The sequence below is a fragment of the Stegastes partitus genome, unplaced genomic scaffold (assembly GCF_000690725.1).
Source record: "Stegastes partitus isolate 25-593 unplaced genomic scaffold, Stegastes_partitus-1.0.2 Scaffold1493, whole genome shotgun sequence".
In the NCBI taxonomy this organism is placed as follows: Eukaryota; Metazoa; Chordata; class Actinopteri; family Pomacentridae; genus Stegastes; species Stegastes partitus.
The window spans coordinates 1-16,956 of NW_007579224.1; the positions used below are offsets into that span (position 1 = coordinate 1).

General features: G+C 39.0%; 1 protein-coding gene across 2 annotated transcripts in view; it reads right to left on the minus strand.

Annotated features, from left to right (window-relative positions):
* Window positions 1-41: 41 nt before the first annotated feature.
* The window catches only part of aass (aminoadipate-semialdehyde synthase), a 33,403-nt gene continuing 16,488 nt past the window's right edge, over window positions 42-16,956 (minus strand). For both annotated transcript variants that reach the window (XM_008300042.1, XM_008300043.1), the window contains exons 13-24: window positions 16,714-16,781; window positions 11,197-11,318; window positions 10,337-10,466; window positions 9,886-9,996; window positions 9,325-9,433; window positions 8,164-8,304; window positions 7,850-8,017; window positions 6,391-6,486; window positions 5,645-5,760; window positions 3,973-4,061; window positions 3,716-3,892; window positions 42-2,203 (exon numbers count right to left, since the gene is read on the minus strand). In XM_008300042.1, the coding sequence (XP_008298264.1) occupies window positions 2,085-2,203; window positions 3,716-3,892; window positions 3,973-4,061; window positions 5,645-5,760; window positions 6,391-6,486; window positions 7,850-8,017; window positions 8,164-8,304; window positions 9,325-9,433; window positions 9,886-9,996; window positions 10,337-10,466; window positions 11,197-11,318; window positions 16,714-16,781 (1,446 nt within the window). In that variant the 3' untranslated portion in view covers window positions 42-2,084. The remainder of the gene's footprint in view (window positions 2,204-3,715; window positions 3,893-3,972; window positions 4,062-5,644; window positions 5,761-6,390; window positions 6,487-7,849; window positions 8,018-8,163; window positions 8,305-9,324; window positions 9,434-9,885; window positions 9,997-10,336; window positions 10,467-11,196; window positions 11,319-16,713; window positions 16,782-16,956) is intronic.

A 16,956-nucleotide genomic window follows, 5' to 3' on the forward strand; every position in this document is an offset into this window, starting at 1 on the left:
GATGGATGGATGGATGTCTTAAAATGACAAAAGAGACAAAATAAACTTAACAGAATGATTTGTATTTATGGAACACACAAGCTTTTTACAAAGCAAAAACATTCGATGAAAACAATCTTGTTACAAATGAATGTTCTTTTTTAAATCAACACCACAAACATTAGAAATCAGAAAGACAACGAGAATAAACACTGTGTTCATGTGGAAGGAGGTAAATCAATGAATACTCAGACTGACTCAGACATCTGATTAGACGTTTGTTAGCTTTGATGTGAATCGTTTCCTTTAAACCGGACTGGAACACACTGCAGTCTTTCAGATTCAAACCTACAAATCTAAACATATCAAACACACAAAACGCTGCCGTTTCAAACTCTGCGGAGGCCTACATAGACATATGTGCAAGGAATACATACGGGTATATTATTGCAAAAATATAGATCTCAGGCACGTGTAAAATAACTTTCTTGGTATTTGCTTTTAGCTCATTTATAACCGTTTACATGGTAACCACATCCCACCTGAACATAAAATAAATACTGTGGTGGCAGATAATAAATAGTCATCTAGCTCTCAGTTAAACATCCGTTGGAAGGTGTGGTTAGCAGTAATGTTTCAAAGAATGTGGGCAAATAAATATGTGTCAGACAGAACGCTCATAGTTACGAAAGCCGAGAGCGGTCGCTTCCGTACATAGTTTCTGATTTTTTTTTAGATTTTACTCCAAGATCTTTCCAATCTTATTACCTCTGGTCTATAGAAGATTGTCATTTTTATTTTAATTGTATATTTTCTGAATTGTATCGAACAAGATCCATTTGTGTTAAGCATATAAAATTCACAGCATCTTGTTTTTACATGAATATAATGCGATAAGATGGGGTCTAGTGTCATCTCAAGGTACACTTGCTTAGCGTTTCATAGTAACCATGCCAATTTAGCTCAAAAAGTAAACTACACCTCATTCTAGAGCATGCAAATGTAATTATGTATGAAAGTGGCGTTATAGACATCAGGAGCTACGCACAGTGGTTGGCAATGCTGACAAACTGCTGCTGGGTTACGCCTTGTAATTCACCCCAATGGTTGGGATGTCCCGTATAAAATAAAACTCACTCTCCGGATATGAAACTTACACTGATTAAAAATTCCTCATAGAGTAATAACCAACTTTGGTTAAACATGGAGGTGTCCTGTTTTACAAACATCTCTCTTAAAATAGTGGTTTATGGGAAATTGCTTCTTGGACTGCAAATGACCACCAGAAGAAACTAGCAGTAAAACTAAGAAGTAGTGATGCAGCCATTGCTTCAGTCTGAAAGTTTCAACTAATATTAGCTGACAGGAAAAACTTTTTGCAGGTTTACTAGTTCTGATTTACTCTGAACATTTCACCTGTGAGAACGTTTTGCTTGTCACCGGTGACACTTGGTTGATGTGGTTTTCAAGTGAGGTGACAAAATGTACAATAGTGTGTTCAGTCAGACCAGCTTTCTACAGTGGCTCTACCTGATTCTTGAGACAATATCTCTACTTAAAGCTTTTAATCTGTAATGCCTCAATAATGTTAGATCAGTCCATATTCTACACATCTTCACAGAAGAACTTTCCTCCCAGTCAACACCAGTGGAGTACTGATTTCAGTTCGGCACAGATGAGAGGATTAAAACTAAAATTAGGATGCTGTTGTTAAACTGCAGATTACTGAACGTTAGAGTTTTGATGCACAACCAACTTTAAAACATGTTCACAAAGCATAAAGTTTCATTTCAATAATAAACTAAGTAACTTTTGGAGAGTCAAATACTTGATGTATTTAGTTTCTTCCCTTTTTCCCATCTTGCCTTTCTCAATATTCACATGTATTAGTAAAAAGGTATGAACATTTTTTTAGTGTTGAAGGTGAGGTAAAAATATTTTAAACCAATCCAGACTAAGAGCAGTTAGGTGAGTCTTAGTCTGTCTGCAGCGTTTAAGTAAAGTCAGTGAAAAAGCAGGTAACAGTGTGAGGATTTAAAATACTTTTTCTGGAGTTTTTGGACCAGATTCATAACAAGTTTTCTTCTGTGTTTAAAGGTTTCGCTCTACTCCTGTAGCGTGCTCTTTGACATGAAGTTAAGTCCTTCCTCCTTCAGTCGGGCCAACGCCGGCCCATACACCTCCTTCGTCATTGGAACCACCAGACCTTTGGTGCTGATTTCACCTACAAACAGAAAATAGGGAGATTTTGGTTTGAACTACTGCTCAATAATATCAGCTCACATTTTCAGCGTTATATCTGCTGGTGAGCGGATGACTTGGTGGAGTTACCACAGACAGGACGAGCGACCATTAGCATCACAGCTTTGCAGATTGTTAAGCTAATTTTAGTCTCACAGACAGGGCTAGCTAAGTTAGCTTTACGCTGAAGTGAATGCTAGTTTCACAAAATGACGTAAGAAGTGATAAGTTTCAGGGAGTAACAAGAGAAGCCGACAATAGATTCCCTTGATTTACAGATGATAACTGGACTACAAGGGCCTTTAAAGACATGGGATACGTAACATTGCTGCTTCATCAGTAAGTTAAAGGTAATTCTGTCATTCAAACATAGGTCACTTCTACATTGTTCCTCATGGCTCCATTCAGACATACCCACCACAGCACTCACGCAAATACTGGACAGTACACAAAGTGGTGAATAATACATATCAATGTCAAATTAAAAAAAAAAAAAAAAGACTACATCTAAACTAACAGCAGCTTATCAAACTATCCAAATAACTATATGATATGAAATACTTGACGAAAGAGAATCACAAAGGTGTTTTTCACAGCAAACTGCCTTTTGTGCTCTGTGATGTTTTGGGACTAATATTGGTCTAAAACAGGGGTGCCCAATCCTGGTCTTTGAGAGCCCCTATCCAGCATGCTTTAGATGTTTCCCTCTTCCAACACACTTGATTCAAATGACCAGGATCGTTATCAGGCTTCTGCAGAGCTTGATGATGAGCTGATCATTTGAATCAGGTGTGTTGGAAGAGAGAAACATCTAGAACATGCTGGATAGGGGCTCTCGAGGACCAGGATTGGGCACCCCTGGTCTAAAACATAGAAAAAGTCTTCCATAAATCGCTTCACACATGATAGGTGTGTGTCCATCTAAACTGTTGCTAGGTCAGGACTAGTATAAAGACCACCGTGATGTCACAGAAAGATGAGCAGAGCCTAATTCATTTTTTCATAGTTCTTGTTTTGATACTTAAAAAAATATTTGTTATATCGCTTTAGTCATTTTTAATGTGAAAAACAGGCCATCAGCAAATACTTTTTTAGTTGTCGTATTTCCTGACAAAATTAAACCAAATACAATATTTGTTGGTACCACATTAGTTTATTAAGGTAAACTAATCTTCATGTATTTATTGAACAGTTTAAAAACAGCACTCTCTCTGTAGACAGATATGAGCACAATTCAAAAATGACATTTAAATAAAAACGAGCAGTGTGGTTTTAATCAAAGTTTTGAGCCTGGATTATCTTTTAATGGTACATTCAATTACAGTTTGACATGTAACAATCAGAGCTGGGGGTGACTGTAAGAAAACTCCTCTCCTAACTGATCAGATTGTGTCGTGCTGTCCTCACAGGTTTAAGCTCTAGACTGGACTAAGTGTGCAAGTCTCAAGTTGGTTTATTGAGAAAGGACTGAAAAAAACGGAGTGATGTCACTGACCATTAAGGACCATGCGAGCGGCAATGGCTGCTGGGTATCCTACAGTCTTGGCCATGGCGGAGAAGCCACTGGGGTCACCGTACACCACCAGGCTGATGTGTTTGGTCTCCAGCTCGCCAGTTGGGTGGCGAAGCCCCACGTCGTTTCTCATGACGATCATGTCCCGCTCGCCCTTATCTGAATGCAGGACAGAAGTGATCAGCTGATGTACCAGTATTACATTTAGAGCTTGTGTTCTGTGGTAAAGATAAACTCACCAAAGGAGAGTTTGGCTTCCAAATGCTTCGTAAGAGCAGCCAGAACGCTGTCTGCGTGAGGCACTGACTCATCGCTCAGCATCCCAAACCTGCAAAGAAACAAAAAACAAGACATTTTCTTCACAATAAAATAACCTTTACAAAGCCATATTAAAAGCTTCAAAGAAAATTACTCTGCTGCAATACCCCAGCAGCGCTGCGGTGGCGGCCCACATGTCCTTGGCTAAATCTAAAGAGATGAGCAGTTGCTTTTTGTGGCTGCTTTGCTGGTGAATTGAATAAATGAACAACAAGTCATTCAATTTGAGCTGCGAGTGCATTGGTTTTTCCCTTGAACGACACAGATGGAATGTTTCCAACAGTTCACTTTTACCGTCAGAGGAATTTACATTTCAATGCCAGCGTGGCCCTCTTCCCTTCACCGCCAGCAGCAGCGGAACAATGACGGCACGAAGCCTTGGTCTGAAGAGACCCTTGGAAAAGTTAATTTAAATTGAAGATTGTGCACGCTACACCACTTCAGGCATCCTCGTTAGGGAGGGAAGTGAAAAGTGTGCAGAAGAGGAGCAGCCTCAGCCTTGCTCTCAGCGTGCTGTTACAGCACCAACGCTTACTTCTACCTCATTTGCTCACAGCCGAGCAGCACAGAAAAATAGACATCAAAAGAAGCAGTTTATAGGGGTACTGTGCAGGATTTGGACCGTTTCTTTGCACAACATTAATAGCTGCTTAACACAATTTGCTTTAGGGTAGCTTCTTATGTTTATGACTTTTGAAAATCACTTTCTGGCCATAAAATAAGAAAAGAAAAACTATTCTGCTGTGCAAAACTTATGAACTACATATTTGGTCAAAACTAAGAAGAGATCAGGAATGAACTTTGTGGCATTTGTTTTACCAAATAAAAGGTATTATGCCACAGACATATGGCAAAAAAAAAAAAATTAATAACTATTAACAACTTCATTAGCTGCACACTGTCTTTTCTGCTGCACTTGACTGCAACTACCTGGTGCAGTAGCCCTGGCTGAACTGGCTGACTGATTACTTCCTGTCAGTTATCTGTAAATAAAACTGGCTGTTTTGATGAACCCACATCTACAGTTTAGTATTTCACACAACTAAATATAGCTAAAAGTCATCACTATGGACTGTCCTATGACTGCCATGCAGGTCTCCAAGACATATTGGCCATTTCTCGTGTATTTTTATACATAAAAAATTGGCTTCACATTCTAAAAACACCTACGACTCTGTGTCCCCATGACCTCCATCTAAGTGACAACTTGATGTTGGGCAGCAGGCACAGGCTGGCCAGCTACTCTAAACCTTAACCTCCCTCCAGTGCAGCAGCTTCACCCTGGCCGTCCGCCATGCTCCTCAGCGTTTTATTGCGTTTTTTTATTTAAAATTTTCATTCCTTCCTTCATTCCTTTTTGATTTCACTGTGTAATTTGCTTTTTTATGTGTTTTTCAAAGTTGTGTTAACATTAAAATTATTATCTGAATACCTTGATAAATAAGCTAAAATAGTTAAAGTAAAGTGGTAAGATTAAACAAACAAAACAAAAACAAAAAACAAATAGGTAATTTAAAAATGATCACTAATTGCAATCAACTAAAATTTAAAAAATTGTTCATAACAGACTGTCTCACCCAGCCCTGTTCTCACCATCTCAGGGTGTCCATCCTGAAATCATCCTGTCCGATGCAGTCGAACACAGCGTTTTCAAAGGCATCCTGGGAGATAGAAGAAGACAGTCCCATCTGCTGACAAAGGAGTTCTTTCTGTAGTGAGGAGGGGAAAAAAATCACAGTAAATGCTTTTACCAATTCTCTGTTTAGTTCCATCACACCTAAAATCACATTTAAATTTCCGTTCACATTCACCATTTCCCCCAAAGAGACCAAGAGCTCATAGTTTGGCACCTTTAAAAAGGGTGACTTCAGCCGTTTTTGAAGTTCCTGGTGGGCTGTAGGTAGGGGGATATTTATCTGCTTCTCTTTACATCTTGTGCCCCCAAAAATAAATAAACTGTGTTTTCAAAAATAAAAGGGGTGGGTTAAAACTGCCAATCATCTTTTGTTTTCTTATAAACATATCTCGAACACGCAGCGATGCGTTTCCCTTTCAACTCAAAAGGATAAAAGATGATGAACACTATCTGCGGTAAACTCTCATCTCTCATCAGCGCCTCGGCTTAGTGCACCCTTGATGTTGTTAAGCAGCTATTGACAGTAATAGACTCTTCCCACTTCCCCAGTCAGAAGCTTCAAGTGGCTGAGCTGCCAAACAGCTTGTTTCATTAAACTGAATGAGTGCAGAAAGAAGCAGGGTGCACTGGTTTAGAGGCTGCTTTTCAAACATGTGTTTAGATGTTTTCAAACACTGTGAAGATTCTCAGCTGAGGATCCTACCCAGGAAACGGGAGCTGAAGTGCGCTGCAAGATGGGACTGGGCTCACTGTTGATTAGACCCAGTTTAACAAAACCACTCATGGCCTTGGAAAAGCCCTGTGGAGCAGACCAGGAGATAAAGTGAGTCACAATGAAAACAAGAAATACAAGATAGAGAGACACTACAGGTTTAGGCAGGAAAAACATGTTTGTATACGAACACTTTTCAGAGACAGGAAGTGTCTTATAGCTTCACCCTTGATTTGGACATTAGATTTACAGCCAAACACATCCACAGTGATTCACTTTTCTTGACCCTGCTTCATTACCGTCATACCTTTCCTCTCTTATTTTGCACGTAAAACCCAGTTGGAAAGTCTTGTATGACATAACTATGTCATGGAAACTGGAAACAGTTGATCCTCTCTGACCAAAAGTACGATTACCTTTATAAAACATTTACTCAATAAAAAAGAACAATAGATGTAATGTGCAATTTTGTTCTATGGCATCAGAAGTTAGTATTTCCTTTTAGAAATAATATGTTGTAGGCATTTTGCACATCACATTTTATTGCATGTACTCCCCATTTAAAATACCACCCTAACACTTCAGTCAGCTTTTTTCTTGTCCAGAACTCTCCATTTAAAGAAAGAACTTGTCTTAGCTTGATTTTCATTGTATTCCCAGAACCGTCGCTAAAGCAAACATGTTTGAGATTTAATAATTGTCACTCTGACCCCATCTTACACTCTGTATTAAAACTCTTAGCAATCTGATTTATAGTTTTCAGACAGGAAACCTGGAAGTAAAGTACAACTTACTGCTTTTTAAATAATGAAAGAAACGCAGATGTTTCAATATTTATTGCATATTTATTTTATGCAATAAAATAAATTTTATAATTCATCCTACATCCACCCAACCGGTCGAGGCAGATGGCCGTCCCTCCCTGAGCCTGGTTCTGTCTGAGGTTTTTTCCTCCCCTGCGGGGGTTTTTGGTTCCTTCCCACTGTTTCGGACTGCTGAAGCTTATAGGGAATCCAAATGCTTTGGATTGTTGGGTGTTTCTGTTTCTGCCTTTGTTAAGCGCTATGTGATGACTTGTTGTTGTAAATATGCGCTATACAAATAAAATTGAATTGAATTGAATTGAATAACTTTTTAGCTAGAAAAACATTAAAGAATTAGTAGAAAAATTTATCTGTAATTACGTTGATAAGTGATTAACTGTTACATGTAAAATCTGACTTAGTTTCTCTGGATCAGTTCTGAGGATCTATTTTTTTTGTCGCAGCTCTTAACCAAACTGATCTGCTGCACAGAAACTGTCAAAGGTGACTGTAGAAAAGTCAACAACCACACTACACAAGTGAACCAGAAAATTAACGTAATGCATATCAAACAGCTACAATTATTTTATAGCATCTGCCAGTTGTGCTTGCTTGCTTGTACTTGCTCATGTGAGTTAGTGTTGTACCTTGAAACGCAGCGTTCCTCTGATTAGAGTGTGTGCTGTCTGGATGCCGTACGGCTCAGAGTACTTGGTGCTGTCCCTATTTGGAAATCCCTCCAGGTTGAAACCTGGAAAGAAATCCATCGGCGTTGTGGAATCCATCAGAGACCCACCAGGTGGGACACTCACCACCTCAAAGAGACACAAACAAATACTCATCCAGTGTCTTCTCTTCACTAAAGGCATTTAAATATAGGAGCAGAATTTACAGAAAGAAGTGCACAACAATAATCATCTGTGGTCTTATAATATATAATAATACTTTGAGGCTTCTGTACCTGGTTGTCTCTGAGGAAGATGGCAGGGCTGATGGTGTTGAGGAGGACACCATAAGGACTCCAGCTAAACTTGTAACGAAGAGGATTGTCTGAGCACTCAGGAGCAGGAAGACCACCACAGAACGAGGTGTAAGATTCCACCTGAACAACACAATATTAATAATATCAATTCATTGTGATTCGACTCACTGATCAGCAATATTTTTTAGGAGTGGTCTCGTATTGGAGGACGACAACATTATGTGTTGGTGACGTCACATATTCTTGGAAATGGAGAGTCGAACATGGTCTTTGGAAAGAGCGATGCATTTAGGGCCTTTGTACCTTTAATGTGGCAAAATTAGTAAATATTGAGTTTCGCTGCCATGGAGAACATTATTAGTGACAATTAAAAACGAGTTTGTAGCATCTCCCAGTGTGTTTACTGTAGATATGAAACAAGAACAAAATCTGTCAAATCAACGAAAATGACAACAATTTATATGCTTCGCTTATTTCTTCTTATACTAACGGTCTCTTAGAAACTTTCTCAAGACAATGAGCAGAATACAGTTGGTAATTTTCAAAGTGTCTGAAATCTGAAGGTTCAAAATATGTGCTTACACACTGGATGACTGGATGCACAACTTGTGCTTTTTGTAGCATATTTCTCAAACTGACATCACATTGTTGATAAAGAATGTATTTACAATTTTAAATTGGGTTGTTAAAGAAATGTGACGAACATATGCAGTGAGTGGAACACTTCACACTTTTGACAACTTATTCAAATATATCTTGGACGGTATTTATTACAGAGATATGGATGGATGATTCTTCTGACTTACTGAAACTGTCAATAATCTTCTGTTCAGTAATTTATCGTTTGAACCTGAATCAAGTCAGGTCCATGTCTCGATACATAAAGAGGTTAAAATGTTCTCTGGTTGTTTTCAGATTGTGGTTTTGGGAAAGAAAGAACTGCAGTCCAAAGAAACCCTCCTCATTGTATGTCTGACTGTGTGATGGTCGCCAGTGTATGGGCTAAAATCTGTGTGACATTCAGCAGACAGGAACATGTGGACTGTGAGTTGGTGCAATGGATCAATATAAAATAAAGCCTCTTCCGTGTGTGTTAAACACTCATTATCTGACACACACTCACACAGCGTGTTGACTCACAATGCAGCCGTCAGCTTTGGCCTGATCAATACACTCCATGGCCAGCATGTGGTCGATGCCTGGATCCAGTCCCATCTCATTTACAATGGTGATGCCTGCTTCCTCCACACTGACAGACAGACAGACGCGCGCACACACACACACACACACACACACACACACACACACATACATTTATTGTATATTGAGTGTTCTAATGCCTTCTCATTAGTGTTATTTAGGGTGGCTTTAACTTATATAGACTGTACACTCATAGACTCTAGTATGTAAATGTGCGTGTAAAATATATTTGATTGATACATAATGGATGTTGCTTTTTGGGAAAGAAAAGTCAGTCGACCACATGAGGTGAAACAAATGTGACAAAAGCAAGACATTTCTAGTCTAATGCAGTATTTTTCCGAAATTACTACTGTATTATTTGTACATACTCATTTATGATATGAATGATGACCAAACCTATGAAAAAAGGGGCCCAAATTGTAATACATGCAATGAAAATGGAAATTAAATCTTAATAAATCCTGCTAAATCTTTGTCTGCAGTGTACTGGATTGTCACCTGCTCTGTAGCTCCTTCATGGCAGGACTCAGGTAGCTGGCCGTCACCATGTTCACCTTCCTCTTGATGCAGTGTTTAGCAACAAGTGGATGGAATGCATAAGGCAGCATGCTGAAGAGCAGGGGGAGGTGGTGAGGTTAGGACATATTACTGTGAAATAAATCTCAATCAATGCATTTTAAGATAGTGTCATGGAACAGTGCTGAGCCTGACAACCTGAGTCAGTGAATCACACACAACTCTACGAAATAACAGCCTCCATTGAATGGCAACTTTAGAGAACATAAAAATATAAGGAAATATTTCCATTACAAACACCTAGTAGTACAGTATCATATAAGAGTTGATGAGAATTAACTATCCTCCCCTCAAATATTTCAAACTCTAAAAAGACAGTTCCATGGATAAAGATGGCTGGTTGCACGCGTCGAACATGCAGTGGCTGCTGTACCTGATGACCAGGTCATGATCTTTGACCAGAGAGTCGAGGTGTCCCTCCTGACTGCTTACGTCCAGCGTGATGGGGATAGTGTTGGGGTATTTGGCTGCCAATTCCTCCGCTTGCTTCAGTAGCGCTGATGCTAAATGCAAACAAAGAAAGATCATTAGGTCTTTAAGCCTTAGAGGGTTTAACTTCTGAGGAGCCATTTATCCACAGCTACACTAGTTCAAAATGTTTGGGTGCAGAGTAAATTGTAAAGGCCCTGAAAAATAACTTTCCTAATTAGCTTTGTACACTTTCTCTGAGCCAGAATGTGAGGACAATGTGAAGTTATCTGCTAATGATGACGGTCCGCTGTCAACCAAATCTGATAAAATCACACCTGCACAGCTCCAATGAAGCAGATCGGCTAAACTTGTACATCAAGATCTAAGACAAATGGGTTGTAGTCTGGAATATTTCACATTTTTGAGAATTCTTTGAGTGCAAAATGGGTTTATTTTTGCCTCTTGTGGCAGGTGGGGGACACACTACAACTGCACTTGTCAACTGCATCAAGTATACTGATTGACACTGGTATGAATCTGTCAACCTCAAAAGTTTCGCAATGGTTTTGTTTCAGCAGCAAGCACATACAGTTAGGGTCTGAGAGGAATAACACGTCAGGCAGCTACCTGTACTGGTGAAAGGTCCCATATTGTGCTCTTTTTTTAGAAAATCAATGACAGTCTTACATGTCCCCAGAATGTGTTTTTCAATTTGTCAGCTCAAATGCTGTAATAAAGGTTCACTTTACCATGATTCTAAAAGCCCTGGTGGCAGGAGGAGTGGCAGGGGTAAAGGTGCTCAGGTTTGGATGACAAACTCACCTACAGTGACCTGAGTCTTCTCATCACGGGTCAGATACTCAACAACAGGCCCAGAGACATATCCTGAGCCGAGCAGCAGAACTCGCTTCATGCCGGTCTTTTTCATGATTTCAGCCTTCTCCCTGAAGGACATCAGACATGCAGTTAGAAAACCACCTTAGTAATACTTCAGTGGAGCTTAGTGGCTGTTTCCACCTAACAGGTGGGGATGTGAAACCCTAAACCACACACACTTTGAAAACACTGGACAAAAAGGGAGTTTCAAAAGATGGAAGCACCGCAGAAAAAAAAGGATTTTATGTCATAAGACATTTTAGAAACTGAAATCTCATCCTCAGGTAAATCCTTTGTTAGAGACAACAGTTGTTGGAGAGTCAGCTGCGTCATTAAGGCTCCATTTCACTATTTTCAACAAATTTCATCCTTATTTATCTAGTAACAAAAATCCAGGAGAGTTTGTTCAACTCTGCTTCTAATTCTGTTCACAATGCTGAGGAGATTTTATCAGAATGTTTCCCTTCCACCTGGTTCTTAAAACTAGATGACTGGAAGAGAACTAGTCAAGTTATCAACTGGTGTTACAGCCTTTCTGGCCAAAACATTCCAGCCACTCAGCCTTGAGTCGTTACGCAGTTTATTTTACATCAGCAAGCTACCCGTACAGAACTATTGTAGTCTGCATTCAATGTCAAAATTGTCTTTTCATTCTTACAAATGTATAACTTTGGATGACAAGAAAATAGTCAACATGACAGACTATTTGTTCCTTGTTTAGGAAGTTAAGTCAGAATGTCAGACAGTGGTGGCACATGTAAATTTAAAAAAATATATATCTTTGTGATAATTCAACGGCAACAGTCTTCCTGTACATGAAAACATGCACACTTTTTCTAGAAACAAGTAAACTATGCTGGGAATTACGCGTATGATTCTAGCTCACAGTGAATCCAAGCAAGCTGTGTATACAATATGGGTTTTTATAAGTAACTTATTCAATTTTTTGGCACAAATTCTGATCAATAATAAGCACGCAATTTGAAAACCTGTGAACCATTAGTTTTTGCACAGGTGGAAACTACACTAAGGGGAAAAATAAATTCCTTCCTCAATGTATGTTTTTTTCCTGCCAAATCATAGCAGAACGCTGCCGTATCTGAGCGGCTGTGGCTCATGTGGTCAAGCGGGTTGTCCTCTAATCGCAAGGTTGCCGGTTCAACCCCCCGTCTCTCCACAGTCGAAGTGTTGGGCAAGACACTGAACCCGAAGTTGCTCCCAATAGCAGGCAGCACCTTGCATGGTAGCTCTGTCACCATTGGTGTTTGAATGTGTGTGTGAATGGATGAATGAGAAACATTGGAAGTGCAGATCATTACTTATCTGGAAACAGTGAAGGAAATGTCCATGACACTAGTAAAAATGCAAACATAGAGGAGAAATCTAGCACAATAAAGTGATCTTTTCACTGATGAATGAAGAAGAATGTATGTAAAATGCATGGAACAATTTTATATTTCCCCACAGCTTTGATGATTTAAATGATGGGTCCTATTTTACAGATAGGGATATTTCTGTCTTTGTCTAATGAATAGGCTAATATTTGCCTGTTGGGATCTCAGAACGGCGTATGTAAATGTCCTCATTCTAACAATGCAATGTGTAAAAAGTCAAAGTGGCAGCAAAACTTAGCAAACAAAACTTTTTCCATGAGGCTCTGGACTTAACCAGGAGGGTGCCAGCCAGCAGGGAGGGGCGGACACAGTCAATGGGGAGACGATCATCAAAGGGAAATTGTAAAAATGAAATTAAACATTTTATGTATTTGTGAGTTATTTTGTCAGAATTCTTTTATTAGTCAGAAACTATACACTAGTGCCATGGCTGAGTGGAATGCCTATTTTATGTATTTTTTTATATCTAATGAGATGATAAATGTGAAGTTGCTGGTTTCACAGAAGGTGCATTCCATCTGATGGAAAATATTTGGAAATCACATTTATGCATATGTAAAAAAAAAAAAAAAAGTCTCATGTGCAATAAACATGAGTATATACATATTACATATTAACATGAAATATTTAACTCGCTTTTTTGTTAGATGTTTAACTGTAACGTTAGTTAACATGCATGTTAATACATTCATTCGTTTTAAAAATGAAAAATTCTTGTGATCTAAAAGTATTATTAAAATGATAATTAACAACCATTTAAGTATTAAAGACATACCCTCATCAATACTTACCCATTAGTTTATTTCTACACGTATTGCTCATTATTATATCAGACATTATATAAGGATCAGGGCTCTAGTCGATAGTTGTAGTAACTTTTACTGCATAAAATATTGATAAAGTGGTAATTAAATTAGACATCAAAGAATAAGACTTTTAGAATCTGGCCACATATTCACTGCCAATTTCTGTTTTCTGTTTATACTGTCAAGAAGCTGGCAGCGACCGCAACGGTACATTCAGTACTCAGAAAGTACTGAAACATATTTACATAAACAGCAGTGACAATACAAAGGCAGTTTATGCATGTTCGCAAGCAGCCTCTAAAGGGTTAAAGAGAGTTCTTCTCCAGATAACTTGATTCAGTAAAAAAGTGTGGTTTTGCATGCTGGATTATCTTAGCATCCAATCAACAACAACAACATCAGCATTAATATAGAAAAGAGGCATCACCCGGGGTGACCTGTGGCATTAATATCCCACCACCAACACCACCAACCCCCAACTCAAATCCCCAGGAGTCAGACCCGTGGACTCGTTAGCTCTGGTCTAATTGGTTGCGACACCGCACACATGCATGAGTCGCAGTGGGACTGACTGGAGGTCTGCTTGGCACTCGTCTTCTTAATTAAAAAGAAAAGATAGACGTTCCCTCAGGAGGATTTCTCCCGAGTTTACATATCTTAAGGAGCCAAACTTAATCAAAAGGATTAAGATTTTGGTGGCATGGCTTGTCTGGAAAAAAAAATGATACTTAGGATCAATTAGAAAGAAAACTCATCAAGTCTTAGAGGTGGCCTAAATATGAGCGAGCAGAACGCCTCAGTGTGAATAACACTCAGGCTTGACTCTCAAGAAGAGGCTGAAATCTCTTTAGCCAAGCTGTTCACGGAGCCACTGAAGAGCAAAGCTGCCTTGAGCCTGATTATGACTCTGTTAATGATCTACAGAAGCAAATAGCATTACTACTGAGGGTTGTGGAGTCACAACAGATTTGACCAGGACATTAAAATGTTATTAAGTGGATGAAGGACTGAAGGTCCAGAGAAGCTGAGAGGGCTGTAAAATATGCAGACTGTGTCATCAATCAACAAATGTAGCCTGAGAAAATAATCAAAGCAGATTTAAAGGATAATACTGAAAAAACTGAAAGTTGATGGGGATTTCACAGATTACCAGTAAATCAAACCATGCAGATGAATCGTTTTTAAATGGTCTGATTTTGGAGAATTTCGTTTTCTGTTCTACACAAGTCAGAGGAGAAGTTCAATGTTATCTCTGTAAATCTATCACAGAAATCAGCCTAAGACTCCTGACTTAGCAAAAAAAGCTGCTAGCCTTGCTTCTATTAAAACCTTATGTTTGTATTATAAGATATGTAATAATTCCCGATGACAGCAAGCTAAGACTTGATGGGGGCAGTTCAGCAGCATGAACAAATCCCAAGTGTGCTCTAATAAACAGCTTTTTCATACTTATCAACAATAAGCCTCCATCTTTGTTCCCGATGGCTTTCTGTGCAGGTTTCCCAAGGTGTGCTAATCTGCTTTTAAAGCCTGGCCCTCGTCACCCCCCATCCACACCTGCAAACCTCCAGTGGTGGAGAATGCAGCCAGTGGACAGCTTCCGTTGCAGGGCTTTGTGGTCTAACACTGTCAGTTTGGGTCCCTTGCTACCTCTGCCTAAGTGACACACCTAGGTGTACCCAAAGTCAGAGCAGGATCCCTGTTCAGTCCGGCTCAGCCATTTGGGACCTTAACTGTAGCGAGGAGTGGCACTAGTCATCCTTTGTGTACTCCAGGTACCAGAGGTCAAGAGTATCTTTAAGCATGTGTACTTATCGCATTTGACTGATGATTTTACCTGCTTTATTTATTTAATGTGCAACAAGGGGAGATAATTCCTTTATCCTTTTTTAATTTTATCTATGTGTGTAAATTGTGCATTTTGCATTGTTGTGTTAAACATAAAATTTCAAAGCATAGGTGGTTAAATTCAGACTATCTTTCTCCACACTCTCCATTAAAAACAGGACCTTAAAGACCATAAATATTTATAGTATTAAGTATTTTTGTGTGGTAAGAATTTCAGCCATACTGCCCGACTCTACTATTAATTCAAATTAGACAGACAGACATGAGGCAACAGGTTATGTTTATGTAAGGTTTTAAGGTTCTGATGCAACCTTTTTGCTTTCGAAATTTGTTCCCTATTTGATTTCCCAACTCCACAACACCCACCTTCAGTTGCTAAAGAACCCATATCTGTTAGCTAGAGATGTAACTGATACATTAACCTGAGAGACAACATTTAAAGAGTACAGTTCAGTAAATAGATTTGTAATGCTGCCATAAACAGTAACAAAAGCTTAAATCTGTGTGCTGACAAGCCCACAACGATAATGTCAGTACGTTGGTATGTATCGCAGGGAAGGCTAAAAATGTCAGTTTTACCCCACTTTGAATTTTTTAACTAAGCTACATTAAATGTCTTGGACTTATCTCTGTCGTAGATGTACAGAAATGAAATTAGTATTCAACTTCTCGTCTGACTGCAAACTTAACTACATGCCAAAACGAAATGAAAGAAGACGGACAGATGCGACACAATGGGTGATGGCGGTTTTTGTGTAAAGTGAGAAGAAAAGATGTTTCTACCGCTCGATGCCCAAGGGAAAACTCCAGCTTCTGCAGTTGGCTAGCAACGATGGCCTACTAGAACGCTAGCCATGCAGGTGTTAATGCAGACACAGCAGACACCAGAGGGCAGCACTACGCAGGAACAATCACAAGGTGATGGTTAGTCGCTGTGCGTCCAGCTTTCAGCACTGCTGGTTGGACAACGCTACAACATCACAAACTGCAATGCTGAAAAGGTTGAGTTAAGGAGTGCAACAGCAAAAAACAGGAGACTACAAAGCACAAATATTACTAATCCTAACTACTTACTGTGACTGACAACCTCTACAGTTTAGAAAGTTAGTACAGGTGAGCTATTACAGCGTAAGAATGACTTATAAATGTTACCTGTCTCGTAATCTTTAGACATTTTATCCTTAGATTGGTTGCATTAACTCGCAAATGGAACAGGTGTGTACCAAAGCAATTTTTGGACAGTTTTTATTTACATTTTAAATTAGAAATATGCTGAAACACATAAGTATCTCCAAATACAAATACTAAACCTTTTACCAAGACTTCAATTTAAAACATACACTCGACACCAACATTTCAGTACAGATATCATATTGAATGTTAAACTCACGGTTCCAGTCTAAAATCAGTCTTACCTTCTTTCTCGAAGTTTTTCAATGTATTCAAACTTTGGGGTGAGTACTCCGTTAGAGGTGATAACAGCCTTGAGGAACAAATAAAATAAAATTAACTTCAGTGTTCTGCGCAAGGGTAAAATTAATCTATATTTATGAATACATTTTTAAAAAATGACAATGCATTTGGATCTCTAGGCTGTATTGAAAAGCCGTGCTCCACCCAGAGTAGACCTTTACAAAATGAAACACTGAATGACTTGT